The sequence below is a fragment of the Eleutherodactylus coqui genome, chromosome 3 (genome assembly GCF_035609145.1).
Source record: "Eleutherodactylus coqui strain aEleCoq1 chromosome 3, aEleCoq1.hap1, whole genome shotgun sequence".
Lineage (NCBI taxonomy): Eukaryota > Metazoa > Chordata > Amphibia > Anura > Eleutherodactylidae > Eleutherodactylus > Eleutherodactylus coqui.
The window spans coordinates 263,449,346-263,466,734 of NC_089839.1; the positions used below are offsets into that span (position 1 = coordinate 263,449,346).

The 17,389-nt window shown below is 45.2% G+C and overlaps 1 protein-coding gene across 2 annotated transcripts in view; it reads right to left on the bottom strand.

Annotated features, from left to right (window-relative positions):
* SNX7 (sorting nexin 7) overlaps positions 1-17,389 on the bottom strand; it is a 122,913-nt gene that overhangs the window by 11,961 nt on the left and 93,563 nt on the right. For both annotated transcript variants that reach the window (XM_066597376.1, XM_066597375.1), the window contains exon 8: positions 9,316-9,468. In XM_066597376.1, the coding sequence (XP_066453473.1) occupies positions 9,316-9,468 (153 nt within the window). The remainder of the gene's footprint in view (positions 1-9,315; positions 9,469-17,389) is intronic.

The following is a 17,389-nucleotide window of genomic DNA, read 5'->3' on the forward strand; positions in this document are numbered from 1 at the left end:
GTAATGGTGTCCCCGAGGTTTCCATTTAGCGTGTTTAATGATACGTGGGTTGAATGGGGTTAAGGATTATTGGAAATGTCAGAGCCCTTTGTAGGACACAGTTCACAGAGTCTCTTTAAAGGGACTAAGGGTAACAAAGTAGTGACAGACATGGATTCCCGTGGTCTGTCACTTATGGGGAGAAGTTTAATAGATTCCAACCACTTCCATAGAGAAGCCACTGTGTCCAAAGAGATGAGTCCACATTATTCATTAGGCGCCAGTTGCCCTGCCTACCCGGCATGATTGACACTTGTCAGTATGTTGTGTAACCACTACAAAAGTGTCAGTCACAGCAGGTTACTGGACAAACAGCACTTTGTGAATAATCTGGACTTTCTTGCTGGACAAAGCCGCTTCTCTATTTAAGTGCACAGAACCTACTAAACATCTCCTCATAAGTGACAGACTACTGGAATCAGAGTGTTTGTTACCACTTTATGCTACCACCATTGAGGGCAGTATAAATACCCAACAGGTTCCCTTTAAGCTCCATGTACTGCTGTAGGATGTATCATTGGATGCTGAATTATGGAGATAGAAGAAAAGCTCCCATGAATTATATCTAGGAGTGGTTCTCTCTGTGATAGGACACGTGATTGAGCATGCCACAATATTTTCAGACAGATTCATAAGCATTCAAAAACATAAGCTTTGGTATAAAATCTGAAAAAGTTAGAAAACCTGCACATATACCCAAGAGAGGGCTGGCATACAATTATATCATACTAAAATATTAAAGTGGTTCTTCAATTTCTATGAATTAGTTTGATATAACCCAGCATGAAACCTTCTGCATCTTTGTAATACAGTTGCATTAAAAATGTAAAAGCTTCATAACTAAATTGGGATTTGAGGGAACTTGGCTGCTGGTCAATGAAAAATATGAGCAGAACATCCATAAAGTTGAAGTATGGGTGTGAGATTGTAAATACACATGGTGCTGCAGCCAAAAGTCTCCAAGAATCCTACTAAGTTCAAACTTTAAATGCATACTACTTATATTACGAAGATACGGTTTTTGTAGTAGTGAGCTGTATCAAATTCTCCACAACTTCTATTTTCCAGACTTGTCCAAGTGTAAACCTGGCCTAAAAAGGTAATTACCCTATGTATAGTCATGTATGATAATTGTTTATGAACTTTCATGAAGTATATCTCCGCCCTGCTATTATCCACCCTGAACAATCACTGAATTAGGAACTCAATAACAGGTTCTCAACCTTTATGGGAGATCACGGCTTTCAGACATCAGGAAGCAGATTTCATGGGGTGGCGAAGATCCTCCATACTCAACTTGACCCATGCCTGTTGAATCAGCTCTGTCAGTTGGTGCACATTTTGTACATCAGTGGGAGCAGATCTCACAGCCCTTTCCAACATATCCCCAAAAACAAGGTCAATAGGGGCCAAGACAGTGTGAAGAACTCATTGTGTTCCTCCAGCCACTCACTAATGATCTGAGCTCAATGACACAAAACGTTGTCCTGTTCAAAGATGAAAACTTCCTGAAGATATGGCTGCAGATAGTCAGCCAATAGGTCCCTACAGTGTTCACAATCAAGAAATGTGGTATAATGATCAACAGCTCTAGGACACATTAGGAGAACACTTCCAGACCATGACTCCGTCACCATTGCCCTCTAAATTCCAATGACACTCCCCTGGGATCACGGCTTCATGCTGTTTATGACATATACGGACCTAGCCATCTGTATAGTTCACCAGGAAAAGGGTCTTGTGGCTCCAGACAAACTTCTGTCATGTGTCTAAGGTCCACTGACATCTTTCCTGAGCTTATGTCAGCTGCAGTTGGGGATTACATGGAGCTATCAGGAGCCCCCCTGTTGGTTTGGGTCATTGAATCAGTCAATGCAAGGTATACCGCATAGTCATTATCAAAATGGGTCTAACTTCTTCGTTACTGTACTGCTGTGGCATGTCGTTGCTGAGATACCAGACGTATCACCAGATGCTCAACTGCAGGATCAACCACATGTGTGATCTTCTGTAAAATGACTGACCATGGCTCAACCAGTACATTATCTTAGCTTGTAAAACAGCCATGATGTGGTACTGCGTTACTGATCACGTGCCAGATGTTCCTAATGCACAGAAGGGAGGTTAAGGGGCAAAGTGGCCACTGTACTAACATGTTTTGGCCATTCGGAGGCTAAAAAGCCGAAAAATGTCCCAGAGCCCTTCCCAAAATGGCTCCCATTCTAGAGAAGAGGCAGGCTGCGTAAAGGCCTTTGGAAGCAGGAAGTAGAATGATAAAGATGCTCCATGTGCATTACTGTGATGCACTCTGTGCTTAAGCAAGTAGGCCTACGCCTGGTTTAGAAAGGAAATGCACCCCTGCTCAGCTACTGGCCAGGATTAATTTTTCCCCGAGTTGTGAACGTGAAGTACTTGCTGTGAGGACACAAACTGGGAAAACCAGTTTTAAGCCAGAATCTGGTGCTTTGATGTATCTTTAGTGTATGTACCACCAATCCTGCTGAAGAAGATGGCGATCCCAGTATATCGATATCCTCCAAGTTGCCACAGGGCATTAGCAAGACCGCACTGGTGGCTCAGTGGACTTAGGTCCCAAAATACTACTTTGTTCAATTACAAGCACATTTCAAATTTAGACTGTTTGGGAAGTTATCCTCAACCCGGCACTGCTTCTGGAGATGAATTCCAAGAGTTCTTTGCTTGCTGGTCGAGCACATGTCGCTGTCTCCTTTATTAACCCAATTCCCCTGCCCAAGTCAACTGCGCATGCGCAGCTTCTCCATCCTCTTTCCATGATGAGCATGCACAGAGAAGTCATCATTGCTCACATTCTGCTACCGACTATGCGCTGCTCAGTGAACGCTTTAGTTGATGCACTGAAACCGTAATTGAAATATGCATTTTTCTAGTCATTTTATGTATAAGTGTTCCCTGGCAAATGCTCAAATCAATTAGTAATCAGCCACTGCTGCCCATAGCTGTCCCGGCTACTGGGCTGTGTAATTATAGAGAAGGCAGTCACAGGTTACATAGCTGGGACGGCGATGGGTAAGAACAGCTAATGCCACTACTGGGATATTACTAGATTTGCATGGATAGAAGAGCTTTGGGTTGTGCCACATCCTCTCCTGCGCACCGATGGACTTTGGCCATCGGCTTTACTGGAGAATTCCCCATAGCTTCAGTCCATCTCTAATTTAGCTGTAGGATTTTCAGTACAGCCTCATTAGAAACAGGTGGCTGCATCTCCAGCTGTTAGTAAAGTAATAGAAAATGAGATGCACATCTGTTCCATGCTTTGTCATGCTAAGTTTTTCTTACTGGAGTTGGGAACCGATATGCCAGTCTAATATTGTTTAAATGGAGCAAGTTCCACATAAATCGTATTACACTACTGAAAATAGCAAAATCCTAAAAATGGTATCTTGGAAATGTTATTTCTGGAGTTCCATGCCACCGAGTACACGAGCCTCCCGCAGTTAAACAACTCTTAGATTGCACATAGTAAGGTAGAAAACTTGCTCCGCTCTTCTTGTAAAGTTTGACTTTCTCCCCCTTCCCACTGTGAATCTTTAAATATACATCACAGCTACGGCATATAAGCCTACAGTCCTAACTGTAATGGCAGTTCACACCACATAGCACTTTGTGAGCCTCCTCTCTTTATTAACCATTTAAGGACACAACTTTTTTTTATCTTTGATTTTCGGTTTCTTCTTCCTATATTCAAAAAAATGATAACTTTTTTCCGTATCGGCATCTCTGTCTAAGGGCTTGCTTCTTGAAGGACAACTTGTATTTTTCAATTGTACTATTTAATATACTATATAAAAATGTACAAAAAAAATGTACAAAAAAAGCCTTATAAAAAGTTTTAAGCGGAATGAAAAAAAAATAAAAATAAAAACCACCACCATACCTTAATCTTTCCATCCACAAAAAAAAAAAAAAAAGGGGGGAGGGGTGCAATTCTGGCGTGTATTTTTTTTCTCTGCCAAAGTCAACTATGCAGGTTAAATAATGTGTTATATTGATGGATCAAACTTTTATGGACGCATCGGTACCGATTGGGTTTTATTTTTTTCAGATTTTTATTTTTTTTTAAATCATGAATACAGGAAAAGGAGTTTGAGCTTTTAGTATCTTTTTTTTTTAAAGTAATAAAATGATTTTAAGTCCCCATAGGGCTTGAATTTGCCACTGTTTGATCGCTTATACCATATACTTCTGTATTTCTGCTGGCATTCTATTAAGAATGCCTTCAGAAGGCCCTGAGTTGCCACGACAAACTCGGATAGCAGCCGTTGCAGGCAGATGTCAGCGATATCTGCAGTGTATGACACAGAATCAGCTTTCCATCCCACTCCATATAAACCCCCACTACGCTACAGAGGTGCAGGAAGCTGAAATGATCAACTACCAGCCGCGAGATAGGAAAATAGGAGGAGAAAAAAAGATAAGCAATGGTGGATGTACCATTAAGGCAGACTATGTGACAGCCCTTGGAAAGAGGCCCCATAGCAGTACCACCAAGCCTTTTGCTACTAGGTAGTGAGAACATATGGATTCTAAGAATTTACCCAAAGGTCATTTTAAAAAAGGCATGGAAAACACACACCAGGCCCTCCCGTCCCGGGTGGCAAAACCTGCCACCACACTGGGGGAGGCCCATTTCAGTTTTTACTATGAGGCCTAATTTCTATGTAGGCCACTGAAGGGAAGGTATGGGGGTAAAGAAAGAAGGAGGAAGGGAAGGTATGGGGCGAAAGAAAGAAGGAGGAAGGGAAGGTCTGGAGGGGGAAAGGAAGAAGGAAGAGAAGATATGGGAAAAAAAGCAAGAGAGTCAGTTACGGTGGTTCCACCCTCTTTCCACAAATTTAGTGATGTTAGACCTTGTGTTTTTTTCTAGTTATTTAGTCTACTGAATCACACAATGTCCCTACATAATCTTGATATATAAAAATAGGATACCGCGCTCCTAGGGATATACACACCCCAAACAGCTGTATATTTACTTCACCTCGTTTATTAATACGTACTACGCGTTTCGTCCTATGGACTTCGTATTACTACGTAGTAATAAACGAGGTGAAGTAAATATACAGCTGTTTGGGGTGTGTATATCCCTAGGAGCGCGGTATCCTATTTTTATATATCAAGATTACACTTCAGCGGCTCCCTGGCCAGGGAGACGGAGGATCCGCAGAAGCTCTCCCGCAGTCTAGCCCTGAGGGATTTTGAGGGATTCACCAGCAGCAACCATTTACAGGCTTTCCTGGATATTGGGTGGTGGCAGAGATCCGTGGATAGGTCTCTGCCATACACCGGGTAAGTGTGTTTTTCACTTTTAACACACGGAAATACTAGCACCAGTGGTGTATATCGTTCAGGAGCGCTAACCTATTTGTACTTTGGTTAATGTCCCTACATAGGTAGTTAATACTGACAACATGTTGTGACATTGGAAGGAGCAGTCCTGGTGGATAGATCATTCCAACTCATTGCCAATATTAATACATAATTGAAACTTTCAATATTTCATTGACCGTTCTGTTCCCCTCTTGTCAGCAATGCTTCAGAATGCACGTTTTTGTTCATTTTTAAACAGCATTTAACCACAAATCTGACTGTTAGGCATCCTGCACACGGACGGGTCGGACCCCGCATGCGGGAAACCTGTAGCGGAGTTCGACCCGATGCCTGGCTGCTGACCCCTGCGTGACCGCCTGCTTACCTGTCCGGCGTCTTCTCCTGTGCTGTCAATGTGCCAGGCATCACATGCACAGTACAGGAAACGCCACGCCATCGCTATTGTGATGATGTGGTCTCTTGTGCTGTGAATGTGCCTGCCGGCGCATGCGTTGTTGAGGACGCCGCGGCTCCTGCGGTCATTCTGCAATGATGTGCCATTCTGGCACAGACGGCTTCCATTGTCTTCGATGGAAGCCAGCCGTGCATATACATTTCCTATAATTGGTTGGGGCTGCTCATGTGATCACTGTGGCTAATCAGAAAGCAGTGCACAGTTACAACAGGTAGAAAATGGCAGTGGCCATCTTGGATTGCCAAAAACAGGACCCAGAACCAGCGGGTCAGAGGCACAGCAGAGAAGTTCAACTGCAGGTAATATACTCCCCCTCCTGCTTAAAGTCCGGGGACAGAATTTTGTATGGAAAGGGGGCTATTAAAGCGGTTTGCAATAATATATCATTAAAGTTGATTTTCTCTTTTTATTTCCCAGTCTACCAACAGTTTGTTTTCGCAGGGCTTTCTTATAGAATCAAACACTACAACTTTCCTCTGTTCTTTCTACCTGAGCTGTAAGGTGTTTGCTATAACCAATTACAGTTACCACACAATAACCATCTAATTCTCCGAGTACAAAGACACCAGATATGCGCACATTCCACGATGACTGATGATCAGCTTTACTGCTCCAAACACAAGAAGTCCTCACCAAGGCTCTAAGTCCGTCCACCTTACCTGCATCTATGGAGCGTCAGTACTTGGTGCTATAGCAGTTGGGCGCAAAGGTTTTTCTGTTAAGATTAAGAGCAGATAGGAAGAAGGCGGTAAAGTGTGGTCAAGTGCATAAATGGAAAACGGATTATTTTTTGTGGGTGTGGGAAGCCTCCATTCTCATGTGGGTACAAAGTGGCATCAGACAGTGTCATTCTGATACGGCATCTACATTATCCACAATGCATGATGATTGTTTGCTTACACTGGAAGGGGAGGAACTTTGGTAATTTTTGTTGTTGCTTTTCTAAAAAAAAATTTTTTTATCCCAGTTTCATGCAGCCAAGATTCTTGCACGAGATTTGTGCGTTGCAAGATGCACAAATATGAACTACACTTTTTCCTCCACTGAACCGGGATGCGGGGGGAAAAAAAATCGTGGCATGTCCTATTCTTTGGGCGTGCCCCCGTATCGCCCATTGTTTTCAATGTGGCCAGTAGCAGCATCACACCGCGTGCGAGGTGCACCCAAGTGCAATGCAAGGTATCCCAATGATAACAATGGGAAGCGCTCTGCGATCCTGTCAGCCGCGCCAGAGGATCTCTTCTTCCCCGAAGTAATGTAAGGCGGTTCTGATACAAAAACGCCTCGCCACTACAGCATTGCATGTTGGCGAGCGCGATATTGGTCCCAGTTTAATGTCCCGATATCGCACTCGGCCGTGTAAAATTAGCCTCATTTTAGGACTTTTCTTTAAGAAAAGTAAATTTTTAATTTTTGGAACCAGGCACTTATACTGGCACCATTTTTGCCAATTTGGTAACGCATTTCACATAATTGTTGCTTTTTGAAAGGGAACATTTATTCAGTTTATCGATGGATTGTGCCAAACAGAATAAAACAGTTCCGTGTAAACCCTACCAGCGGCTGAACAGCAAACGATAATTCATTCGCTTATTGTTCAGTTTAGGCCGGCCGATGTAAAGAGGCAGTCATTCATCCATGAATGACTGCCTGTTTACTATGAACGGAGGTGGGCGACCCAAGGGGATCTCAGGCCGGCTCTCTCAATTCCCTGAATGATTATCGCTCCTACGTAAAAGAACCCTTTATCATGTTAGTAAAGTCAACTGATCGGCATGATACTGGTCTGGAGAACTGCAGTGTGCACCCATGTATGTCTGCGGAGTTTCAGAACATACATACTATGAAGATTCATTCCAAATGGAGCTCCGAGTCAGGAAGATGGCGCCACGCTGAACTCTCCCCACCCGCTTCATTTAGAGTGGCCAGTCTCCCTTTTTCGGTAAAGTAAGAGCTATCCCTCTAGATGATGCGGGCTGGAGAGGGCAGCGCCGGTGCCTCCTCTGTGACTCGGAGCTCCTGTGTGAATCTGTAAAGTACGTTTATTCAGAATGCCGTAGCATTTCAGAAGACGACATGCATGGGCACTCTGTGCACACCTATCGTAGGTTCATGTTGCCTGCACTTTGGGCTGCATGGACCTGGTGACATGTTCCCTTTAATTAGGCAGATTGGAAGCAAGAAGGGGTTAAATACCACTTGCCTTCCCAACAATATGAAAAATCTGCACAACAAGGTGCTGTTCTTTTCTTCTTCTATGCTTCATATTCTTTGAGTAAGAGCTTATTCGCACAGTTGTATGCACAAATTCGCTTTACGGATTACGCAGCGTTTTACCGCCATAGGAGCCAGCATGACAGAGTATCTCACGCACGCTGTCAAGCGCAGTGTAATATTTTTTTTTTCAATCTCATAGCAGTGTTGAATATACAACGCCACCCATACACGATGTATTGCATACCATAGAGAACAACAGAGTTGCACAAGAGTAATACGTGGTAAGATAGAGCATGCTGCGATCTTTTTCACGCACATATTTACATGCATTGTATATACGTTAATTTGAATGGATTAACCCTTTGCAATCCAATTTTGGATTCAGGGTTTTCTAGGGGGCTCTCTCTTTCTGCCATTATACAATGGCGCCATCTGCTGGCTAGAGCCAGTACTGTGGTAAGTGATATGCCGGAGAGGCCCCCGACAGCAGAGCGGCTAGTAATATACAGTAAGAATACCCTGCCGGACGTCTTCCGACATCAGAGCTGTACAGCCTTCAATCAGAATGTCTTTAGACGTCAGACAGTGGATTGGAAAGGGTTTAAAAAATATATACTTTCATTGACTCCTTTTACCACGTACTACGCGGACGTGTTAGCGCGTGCGTAATATGCAGTGAAATCATGCTGTGCGAATGAGCCCTTAGACCAGATAGCTGAGGAAATGTAAAAAAAATGTAAAAAGTTATACAAGGGGTTTTTAAGAGGTAATTTGTAGGATACGAACTTTCCTCGCCTTCATCCTGAATGGTTTGTGCTGGCGACACCTGCGCTGCGTTAGTAAACACCATTTGCAAAGATACGGCTAATTTCACACTAACAAACAAAAACTAAATGAAAGAATTCTACTTAAAAAGGAGCGAGGACGAACTTCGTGCTGAAGATTCTATAGTGAAAGGACGCCGACAAAGGAGCAAATTCTACACTACAGTTTGTGGAGAACTACTTGGCCTAAATTGTTCAACTTTTTATATGCGACTATTCATTAATGTACGGACCGACACAAAAGAAAGAATTTCTCTCTCCATTTCATGTCAACAATAACCACTTATGAGATGGAACATAAAAAGCGTAAAAACGAAAGCCAAGAGCATCTTCAAAAAAATTGTTAATTAAATGTTGCACATGCATTAATTAGGCCTTCCACTAAAACATATAACTAATGAACTACATTACCTCTTCATAATAATTGATTCTGCTGTCGGCCATGTTTAGAAACGTAGCTTTTAAGTCGGTCCGCATGTTTTTTGTCCATCGCTCCCAGTCGGCTTTCAAAGCATTATTGGCACATTCTACTTTATCTTCCAGTTTTTCGATCTCTGCCTTTAACTACAAAAAGAGCATATAGTTACATAAAACCAAACAGGTATGTGTGTAAAATAGCTGGGATCGTATATGGCACACAAACAGAACAAAACGAGATGCGTTAGACACAATAATTGGGGATGAGCTGCAGTACCAGACACAGCCACACATAGGGATGTCACTGTGGAGACACAATAATTGGGGATGAGCTGCAGTCCCAGACACAGCCACACACAGGGATGTCACTGTGCAGGGCACTGCAGTAAAAGGACTGTGGAGTGTCAGTGAGCACTGCTAATAGAGATGAGCAAGCATACTCGGTAAGGCGATATACTCGAGAGAGCATTGCCTTTTTCGAGCAGCAAAGGGGAAGTGGGGAGGAGAGCGAGAGAGATCCCTCTCTCTCATTCCCAATCCCCTCTGCAACCCCCCGCTCACCCCCGCGCCCCCCCCCGAATCTTCAGGGACGAGCCAGCAGGTACTCGAAAAAGGCAATGCTTTCTCGAGTATATCGCCTTACCGAGTATGCTCGCTCATCTCTAACTACTAACCCTTTGGGAGTTCAGTGGAACAATGCGGGTAGTTTCACACGGGCAATCCAGATATCGCCACGAGAAAATTGTGGCAAGATTGTGTCTTTTCTCCCACAATTTTTGACTGCGAGCAATGCTTTTTCTCGCAAAAACCATCACTGCTGCTTGCGATTTGCTCCCTGCGATTTTTGAGTGCGGGTTTTGCTTTTTCCACGCTAAAACATCGCTGCTGCTTGTGATTTTCTCATGTTTTTTTTTTTTTTGCGAAAGTCAATAGGACTTTCTAATGTAGAAAACGCATTGCACTAAAATCGCAATGCGATTAAAAAAGGAGGCTCCATGGAGAAACATATTGGTTTCATAATTCTGCATTTTTACTCTGGCATTGCGTGATTTTATCGCCCGTGTGAAACCACCCTTACACATTCAGGTTTTGTCCTAAAGATAGGACACCAATTGAAAATACTGGAAAAACCATTAAACAAGTGTCTTGCGTGTCTGTGCTGCACAGATTATGCATTGTGTGCTGCGACTTGGACAAGAAAATAAGTCAGAAAATGGAAAAAAAAAAAATTTACTTTTTATGGTGCGTTCCACACATCGCTGATTTGCTGCAGATTTTAGTGCGGATCAGCGGAATTTGATTCCACTGAAAGGGTTAAATCTGCTGTAGATCTACCCCTAAGGCCTTAGTCAGACGGGCGTTTTTTCGCGCGATTTGCGGATCGCATGACGGATGCGCATCCGCAAATCGCGTGACCGGTGCGCGCAAGTCGCCCGCAAATCGCCCGAAAATCTGCTCCTAGCCGCGTTTCATTAGAAACGGGTCGGAGCTGTCGAGCGCATTGCATTCAATGGAGACTGCAATAGAGCCGCCTCCATTGAAAGCAATGCGCTGCGGGCGAGTGTGGGATGAATTTTCGGTAAGGGCTTAAATATATAAGCCCTTCCCTGCAATTCATCCTAAAATGTGTTAAAATAAAAAAAAATTGTATACTCACCTTCTCCCGGCAGCCGGAGCTCCGTGCGGCCGTCCTGCAGTGGGTGTGAAGGGGGTGTGAGTCAGACCTGCCCCAATTGGCTCAGCGCTGAGCTAATCAGAGGCATGCCTCACTCACACCCATTCATGAATGGATGTGAGTCAGACCTGCCCCTGATTGGCTCAGCGCTGAGAGGCAGCAGTCACTCACCCATTCATGAATTCATGAATGGGTGTGTGAGTGAAACCGGCCTCTGATTGGTCAGGGCTGTGACCAATCAGAGGCAGATCATTCAGCAGGCGGGGATTTTAAAGCCCCGCCGGCTGAGTAGTGCCGAGAAGCAGTTCAGGAGAACTGACAGCGGCCGCGGCTGGACTCCGGCTGCAGCGGAAAGGTGAGTATACATTTTTTTTTATTTTAACACATTTTAGGATGAATTGCAGGGAAGGGCTTATATATTTAACCCCTTCCCAACAATTCACCCCGCGCACGCCGGCAGCCCATTGCTTTCAATGGAGCGGCTGTATTGCCGGCTCCATTGAATTCAATGGGCAAACATCGTTCTTCTCTGCCACAGCTGTTACAGCTGTGGCAGAGAAGAATGATTTGTCTTCTATATGTTCTCAATGGGGTCGGCGCTGCTGCCGCCGGCCCCATTGAGCGCATATAGAGAAGAGAACAGGAATCGCAGATCGCAGATAGGTGCGATCTGCGATTTCTGTCCTATAATTTATCGGACGAGCGCATAAAAAGCGCTCATGTGTCCGATACCATTGCAAAGCAATGGTTTTATAGAATCGCCGGACGCATGCGCAAATCGCGGCTAAAAACGCCCATCTGACTAAGGCCTAAATCTGCAGAAAAATCAGCGGCATGTGAGCAGCTGTCCGAACCGCAGGCATCATGTTATAGAGCAGAAGGAGCCGAGCAGAATAATAGTCTTACAGGGAAAGATTCAGTAGAACTTGCAGTATTATATTCATTTATATCTCTACTCATTCTGAGCTGAAGAGTCCACTGGGCGGACCTATCAGCTGTGTAGGATTGTACATACAGGAGTAGCGGTCAATCACTGATAGCTCCACCCATTGGACTCTTCAGCTCAGAATGAGCAGAGATATAAATGAATATAATACAAGTTCTACTGAATCTTTCCCCATAAAACTATATATCCATCTGCTCGGCTCCTGCTCTACAACATGATGCCTGCAGTTTGGATGGCATGTTCTAGCTGACAGACTCCCTTTAATAGAGAACGTGTTGTAGGCATGATCTGTGATACATGCAAAGGTGAGAGGAAGAAGCTGAGATCCTATAGCTTAGCCCACATCCCGAGTACAGCTATGTCATAAATACGCTTTCAATGCGCTCCTCTCCCCCCACTGAAGACCATCTGCATCTGTTGTCTACAAATACACATATGAAAAAAAATCTTTGAGCTATTGAACGTCCCCCGGGTGAAAACAGCCCCAAATTTACTCACAGATTGTGTTTTCCGAATAGAAGAGTAAAACTGGCAGAGAATTAAACTCTGCACATTATGTTGGCATCTGCAATTGTTTAGTAATTGGACAGATTGAATGATCATATTTTGATATTCAGACTTTAGTATTGCAGTCTCTGAAGGGATACATGTTTGCAAAGCGATAATTTATCATCAAAGTTCCAGTGACAAATACTGAGCATGTAGGTCCGCAGATCTACATAGGGTGGCATGGACTTTGGAATACTCTGTGGGCATTGTAGTTAAATGGGTACTGCATGTCGAACAAACTTGAGCCTATGTGATTGTTAATGTGATAACGAGCAAAAGCGGAAACTACTTTTTATAAAATAATCTGCAGTTTTTGGAAAAATGTAGCAGACAAGAGGGGATGGATCGGATTGAGGAGGGACTTGATGTAAGGTCATTAGCAGCAAAGAGAGCAAGGGTAGGGTGATAGACAGATGAGGGAGGAGATATAGGGTGGTGCAGCCCTGTGGAGAGCTTTATGGATGAGTGTTAGGAGTTTAAGTTGTATTCCATAGTGAATGGGCAGCTAGTGCAGTGACCGGCGCAGGGTGGAGGCATCAGTGCAGCAATTGGCAAAGAATATAAGCCTGGCTAACCCATTCAGGAAAGAGTGGAGAGGTAGGAGAGTTTAGCGAAGGGAAGGCCAATCAGTAGTTAGCTGCAGTAATCAAGCTGAGAATGGGTCAGGGCAACAATGCTTTTTTTTTTTTGCTGTATTCAAAGTAAAAAAAAAAAAAAAAAAAGGTAGATTCTGCAGATATTCTTGACATGCAGGGGACATAAAGCAAGCAGGTAGTTGAATACGGGGAATGGAGACAGGCCAGAATCAAATACAAATCTCAAGAGAGTAGGTGTGGCAACACAAGAAGTTCAGTTTTTGAAAGTTTCAGTTTCAGGTAGAGAAAGGACTCTAGAGCAGTGGTCCCCAACCTTTTTGGCACCAGGGACCGGCTTCAAGCAAGACCATTTTTACAAGGCCCGGCAGGGTTGGGCGGGACATGGGCGGGGCTTTGGTTATATGGGGCGGGGTTACAAAGGGGGTTGGAGTTTAGTGCATTCTTATTTAATTATGACATTTAGAATGTCCTGGCAGTACACACATAGGGCAGTATATAAGTCTATCCCCCCCCAGCACACACATAGGGCAGCATATAATTTATCTCCCCCCCCCCAGTAATAGACAGCCCCCATCCCTCAGTAATTAGCAGCCTCTCCCCCTGTAATAAGTAGCCCCCACCCCAGTAATAAGCAGGTCCCCCCCCCAGTAATAAGCAGCGCCCCACCCCCAGTAATAGGCAGTGCCCCCCCAAGTAATAGGCAGCCCCCCGTAATAGGCAGCCCCTTCCCCTGTAATAAGTAGCCCCCCAGTAGTAAGTAGCCCCCACCCCCCCAGTAATAACCAGTCCCCCTCCCCCGTAATAAGCAGACCCCCCCTGTAATAGGCAGCCCCCACCCCCTCAGTGATAACCAGCCCCCCAGTAATAAGCAGCCCCTTCCCCTGTAATAAGCAGCCCCCCTAGTAATAAGCAGGTCCCCCCCCCAGTAATAAGCAGCCCCCCCAGTAATAACCAGCCCCTTCCCCTGTAATAAGTAGCCCCCACCCCCCAGTAATAACCAGCCCCCAGTAATAGGCAGCCCCTTCCCCTGTAATAAGTAGCCCCCACCCCCCCCAGTAATAACCAGCCCCCCCAGTAATAGGCAGCCCCTTCCCCTGTAATAACTAGCCACCACCCCCAGTAATAACCAGCCCCCCCCCCAGTAACAGGCAGCCCCTTCCCCTGTAATAAGTAGCCTCCACCCCCCACCCCCAGTAATAGGCAGCCCCCCCCCCATAATATGCAGCCCCACCAGTAATAGGCAGCCTCCCCCCATAATATGCAGCCCCCCCCAACCCATATACTTACCTCCTCCCTGCTGTCGCTCTCTCTCTGCTTGCCCGGACGTCAGTGTGCAGCCCGAAACGCTTTCTCCCCGAGTCCTCTCCTGCGGAAGTAATGAGCAGGGGACTCGGGGAGGGGAATCTGGCTGCACAAACGTCAGTGTGTGAGCCGGGAACAGCGCGATTACCAGCGGGGAGCTGCGGCGCCCCCGCCGGTAATCGCTTCAGTGGTCAGCGGCGTCGGCACGCCGCGGGCCACATAGCACAAGGCAGCGGGCCGGATTCGGGCCGCGGGCCTTGTGTTTAGAGCAAAAGTTCCCGGCGGTGCCGCGGACCACTGGTTGGGGACCCCTGCTCTAGAGACAATTGAAAAACAATCACTGGTGTTTTGTAATAGCAATGGTGTTTTATCATGGTAGGGAAGTATAAAATTGGGTATCGTCAGCTTATAGATAGTATCGAAAGCCAAATCTGCTGATAGTTTGTCCAATGGCAGTGGTGTAGATAAAAAAAAAAACAAAAAAAAACCTACAACTAAACCTTGAGGAATCCTAAGGGCGAGAGGGAGAGGAGAAAATGAAGAGTCTGCAAATGAATCAGCGGTCAGAGAGGTAAGAGGAAAACCAGGACAGCGTAAAAATCCCAAATTTTTGTGCTGAAAAAAAAACCAAAAGCAACTCTAAAAGTGCTGGACACTACAGGTCTAACTTTCTTCTAATTTGCGGTCTACTGCCCATTGTCATGTGAAATTGATCTCTAGTGACAGACACCAGTTTGGATTACAGGAAATGGATGTGGTCTGTACTTACTGCGGTTTCATAGAAGTCTATGGAGAAGGTAGGGGGAAGGAGGAACTGGAGAGGGAGAAACAGATTCCCACAGATGTGCTGATGCACTATCAGTAAGTGTTTACTCTGTCAGAGCTACAACAATCATATCTACACTGCTCAGTACTGCTGTATGTTCTCCATGATGCCTTTCCTTATGAACATGTGCTATTGAGAGCTGCAGAAGAAAATATCCTACTCTCCTTTGTGTACAGTATATGGGAGACACCACAGCAGCCAGGCTACATCCAGCAGCACAGGTTAGACTGCAATTTTAAGATGAGCCAGCAGAGGGGGTGGGGGATGGGGGGGCGCAAAAGAAAAAAAAAAGCTCATTAAAAATGTAATATACACGTCATATGATGGCCAGATATGATGTTATTTCTCATACACACAGCAGCTTGTTCTGAAAGGTCACCTGAAATTGTGGCTATATGTTAAGTCTTTTATAATTAAATTAGATCACTTCTTTATGGGATATTAGGAATATAGTAGAATTTCCTTAATCTGTCATCAATGCAACCAGTCAAGTGTCATGCTATCAGAAATTGTGCATTGCTGGAGGTTTGTGGAAAGATGTATAAAAATTCTGCCTAGACTTTTCAAATCCCATATTCTATTTGTGTGATGGGTTATGAGATTCTGAATAAATGAAGTGACATGGATCATGTGCTATTACTTCACAGGGCATAGTCAACAGTGGTCCGACTACTTGGAAAACAAAAAAACTTCTGCAGAAGTACACTGAATGATCACTGCATTAGGAAGAGCTAGCATGTTACATCTTCTTGTGATCTGAAACACTATCGTTTCTCCTTAGGGAAAGCACCTAAACGGTGAATGAGGCGGCTCAAAAAGCCATTTATGCTCCTCTGGGTAATATGAAAATAAGGGAGATGGAATAATACATCCACAGTACCACCTATTGTAAGGCAGCATTCCTTAAAGACAAAGTTAGACTCTTTATACAAACCTTGCAACAATGACTGGGAATTAAAAGCAAAGCCAGACTCCACACACAGACAGCTGTTTCAGGGATTTTGCCCTTCATGAGTGTACAGTAGGAGTCTGGCTTTGCTAGAGAGAGGCCTGGGACAGGGGTCAGAAACACTATCTTTTCTACTTAGGGAGAGCACCTAGACGGTGAGTGAGGAGACTCAACAAGGTGAGGAGTGTGAGGAGCCTTAGGCCTCCTTCCCACGAGCGTGACGGGCTCCGCAGCGTAATATTACGCTGTGAAGCCCGTCACGGCGCCCCCCAGAGCCCCTATACTTACCTGCGGGAGATAGCGTGAAATCGCTTCCCCGCCCACCACCGCCGCGTCACCGCTCGTCACCGCTCGTCACCGCCCACCGCTCTCGCGTCACCAGCCGTGTCACGTGACGCGGCCGGACCGCGTCATTTGGCGTCATATGACGCTCGGCGGTGGGCGGGAAAGCGTTTTTTCACGCTATCTCCCGCTGGTTACAGCGGGAGATAGCGTGAATGGACGGCTTCCATTGACTGCAATGGAAGCCGTCAGTGCGTACAGCCCGTCCTCACCCGCAGAAAATAGAGCATGCTGCGGGTGAGGACGGGAGAAATCGCGGTGCGTAATTCCGCGGTGGAATTACGCATCGTGAGCATGGAGCTATTAGGTTCAATAGAACCTAATAGCTGCGTGCAACGCAGCGGATTTTCGCCGCGAATTACGCGGCGGAAATCCGTTCGTGGGAAGGAGGCCTTACAATAGGTTACACTGTGGAGGTATTATTCCATCTCCCTTATTTGCATATTACCCAGAGGAGCATTAATGGCCTTTTGAGTCTCTTCCTTACAATAGGTGTCACTGTGGAGGTATTATTCCATCTCCCTTATGTGCATCTTGTGATCTGTAATGTGGTACCACGTGATGGCCACGTCACATCTGCTCTCAGATACTGTGCTGACATCTGTGAGAAGGTAGTATCTGGCAATCAAGCGTACAACGGCTGACTTCCATGACTTTAATTGCAGGCAGATTTCTGCTTGTAGGTGTGGTGCCACTATTTCTGAAACAGTCACACTTGTTAGCTGTTCCTGAACCACGGTATCAGGAATGTAGCAAGAGGTTGAACGTGGACGGACATCTGACTGAAGAGAACAGCGGAAAGTCACGTGTGGTTAATTCTAAAGGCAAGCGTTGGGTGGCAGGTCTGGTATCTTAGTAACAATGAGCCACAGTGGACCAAATG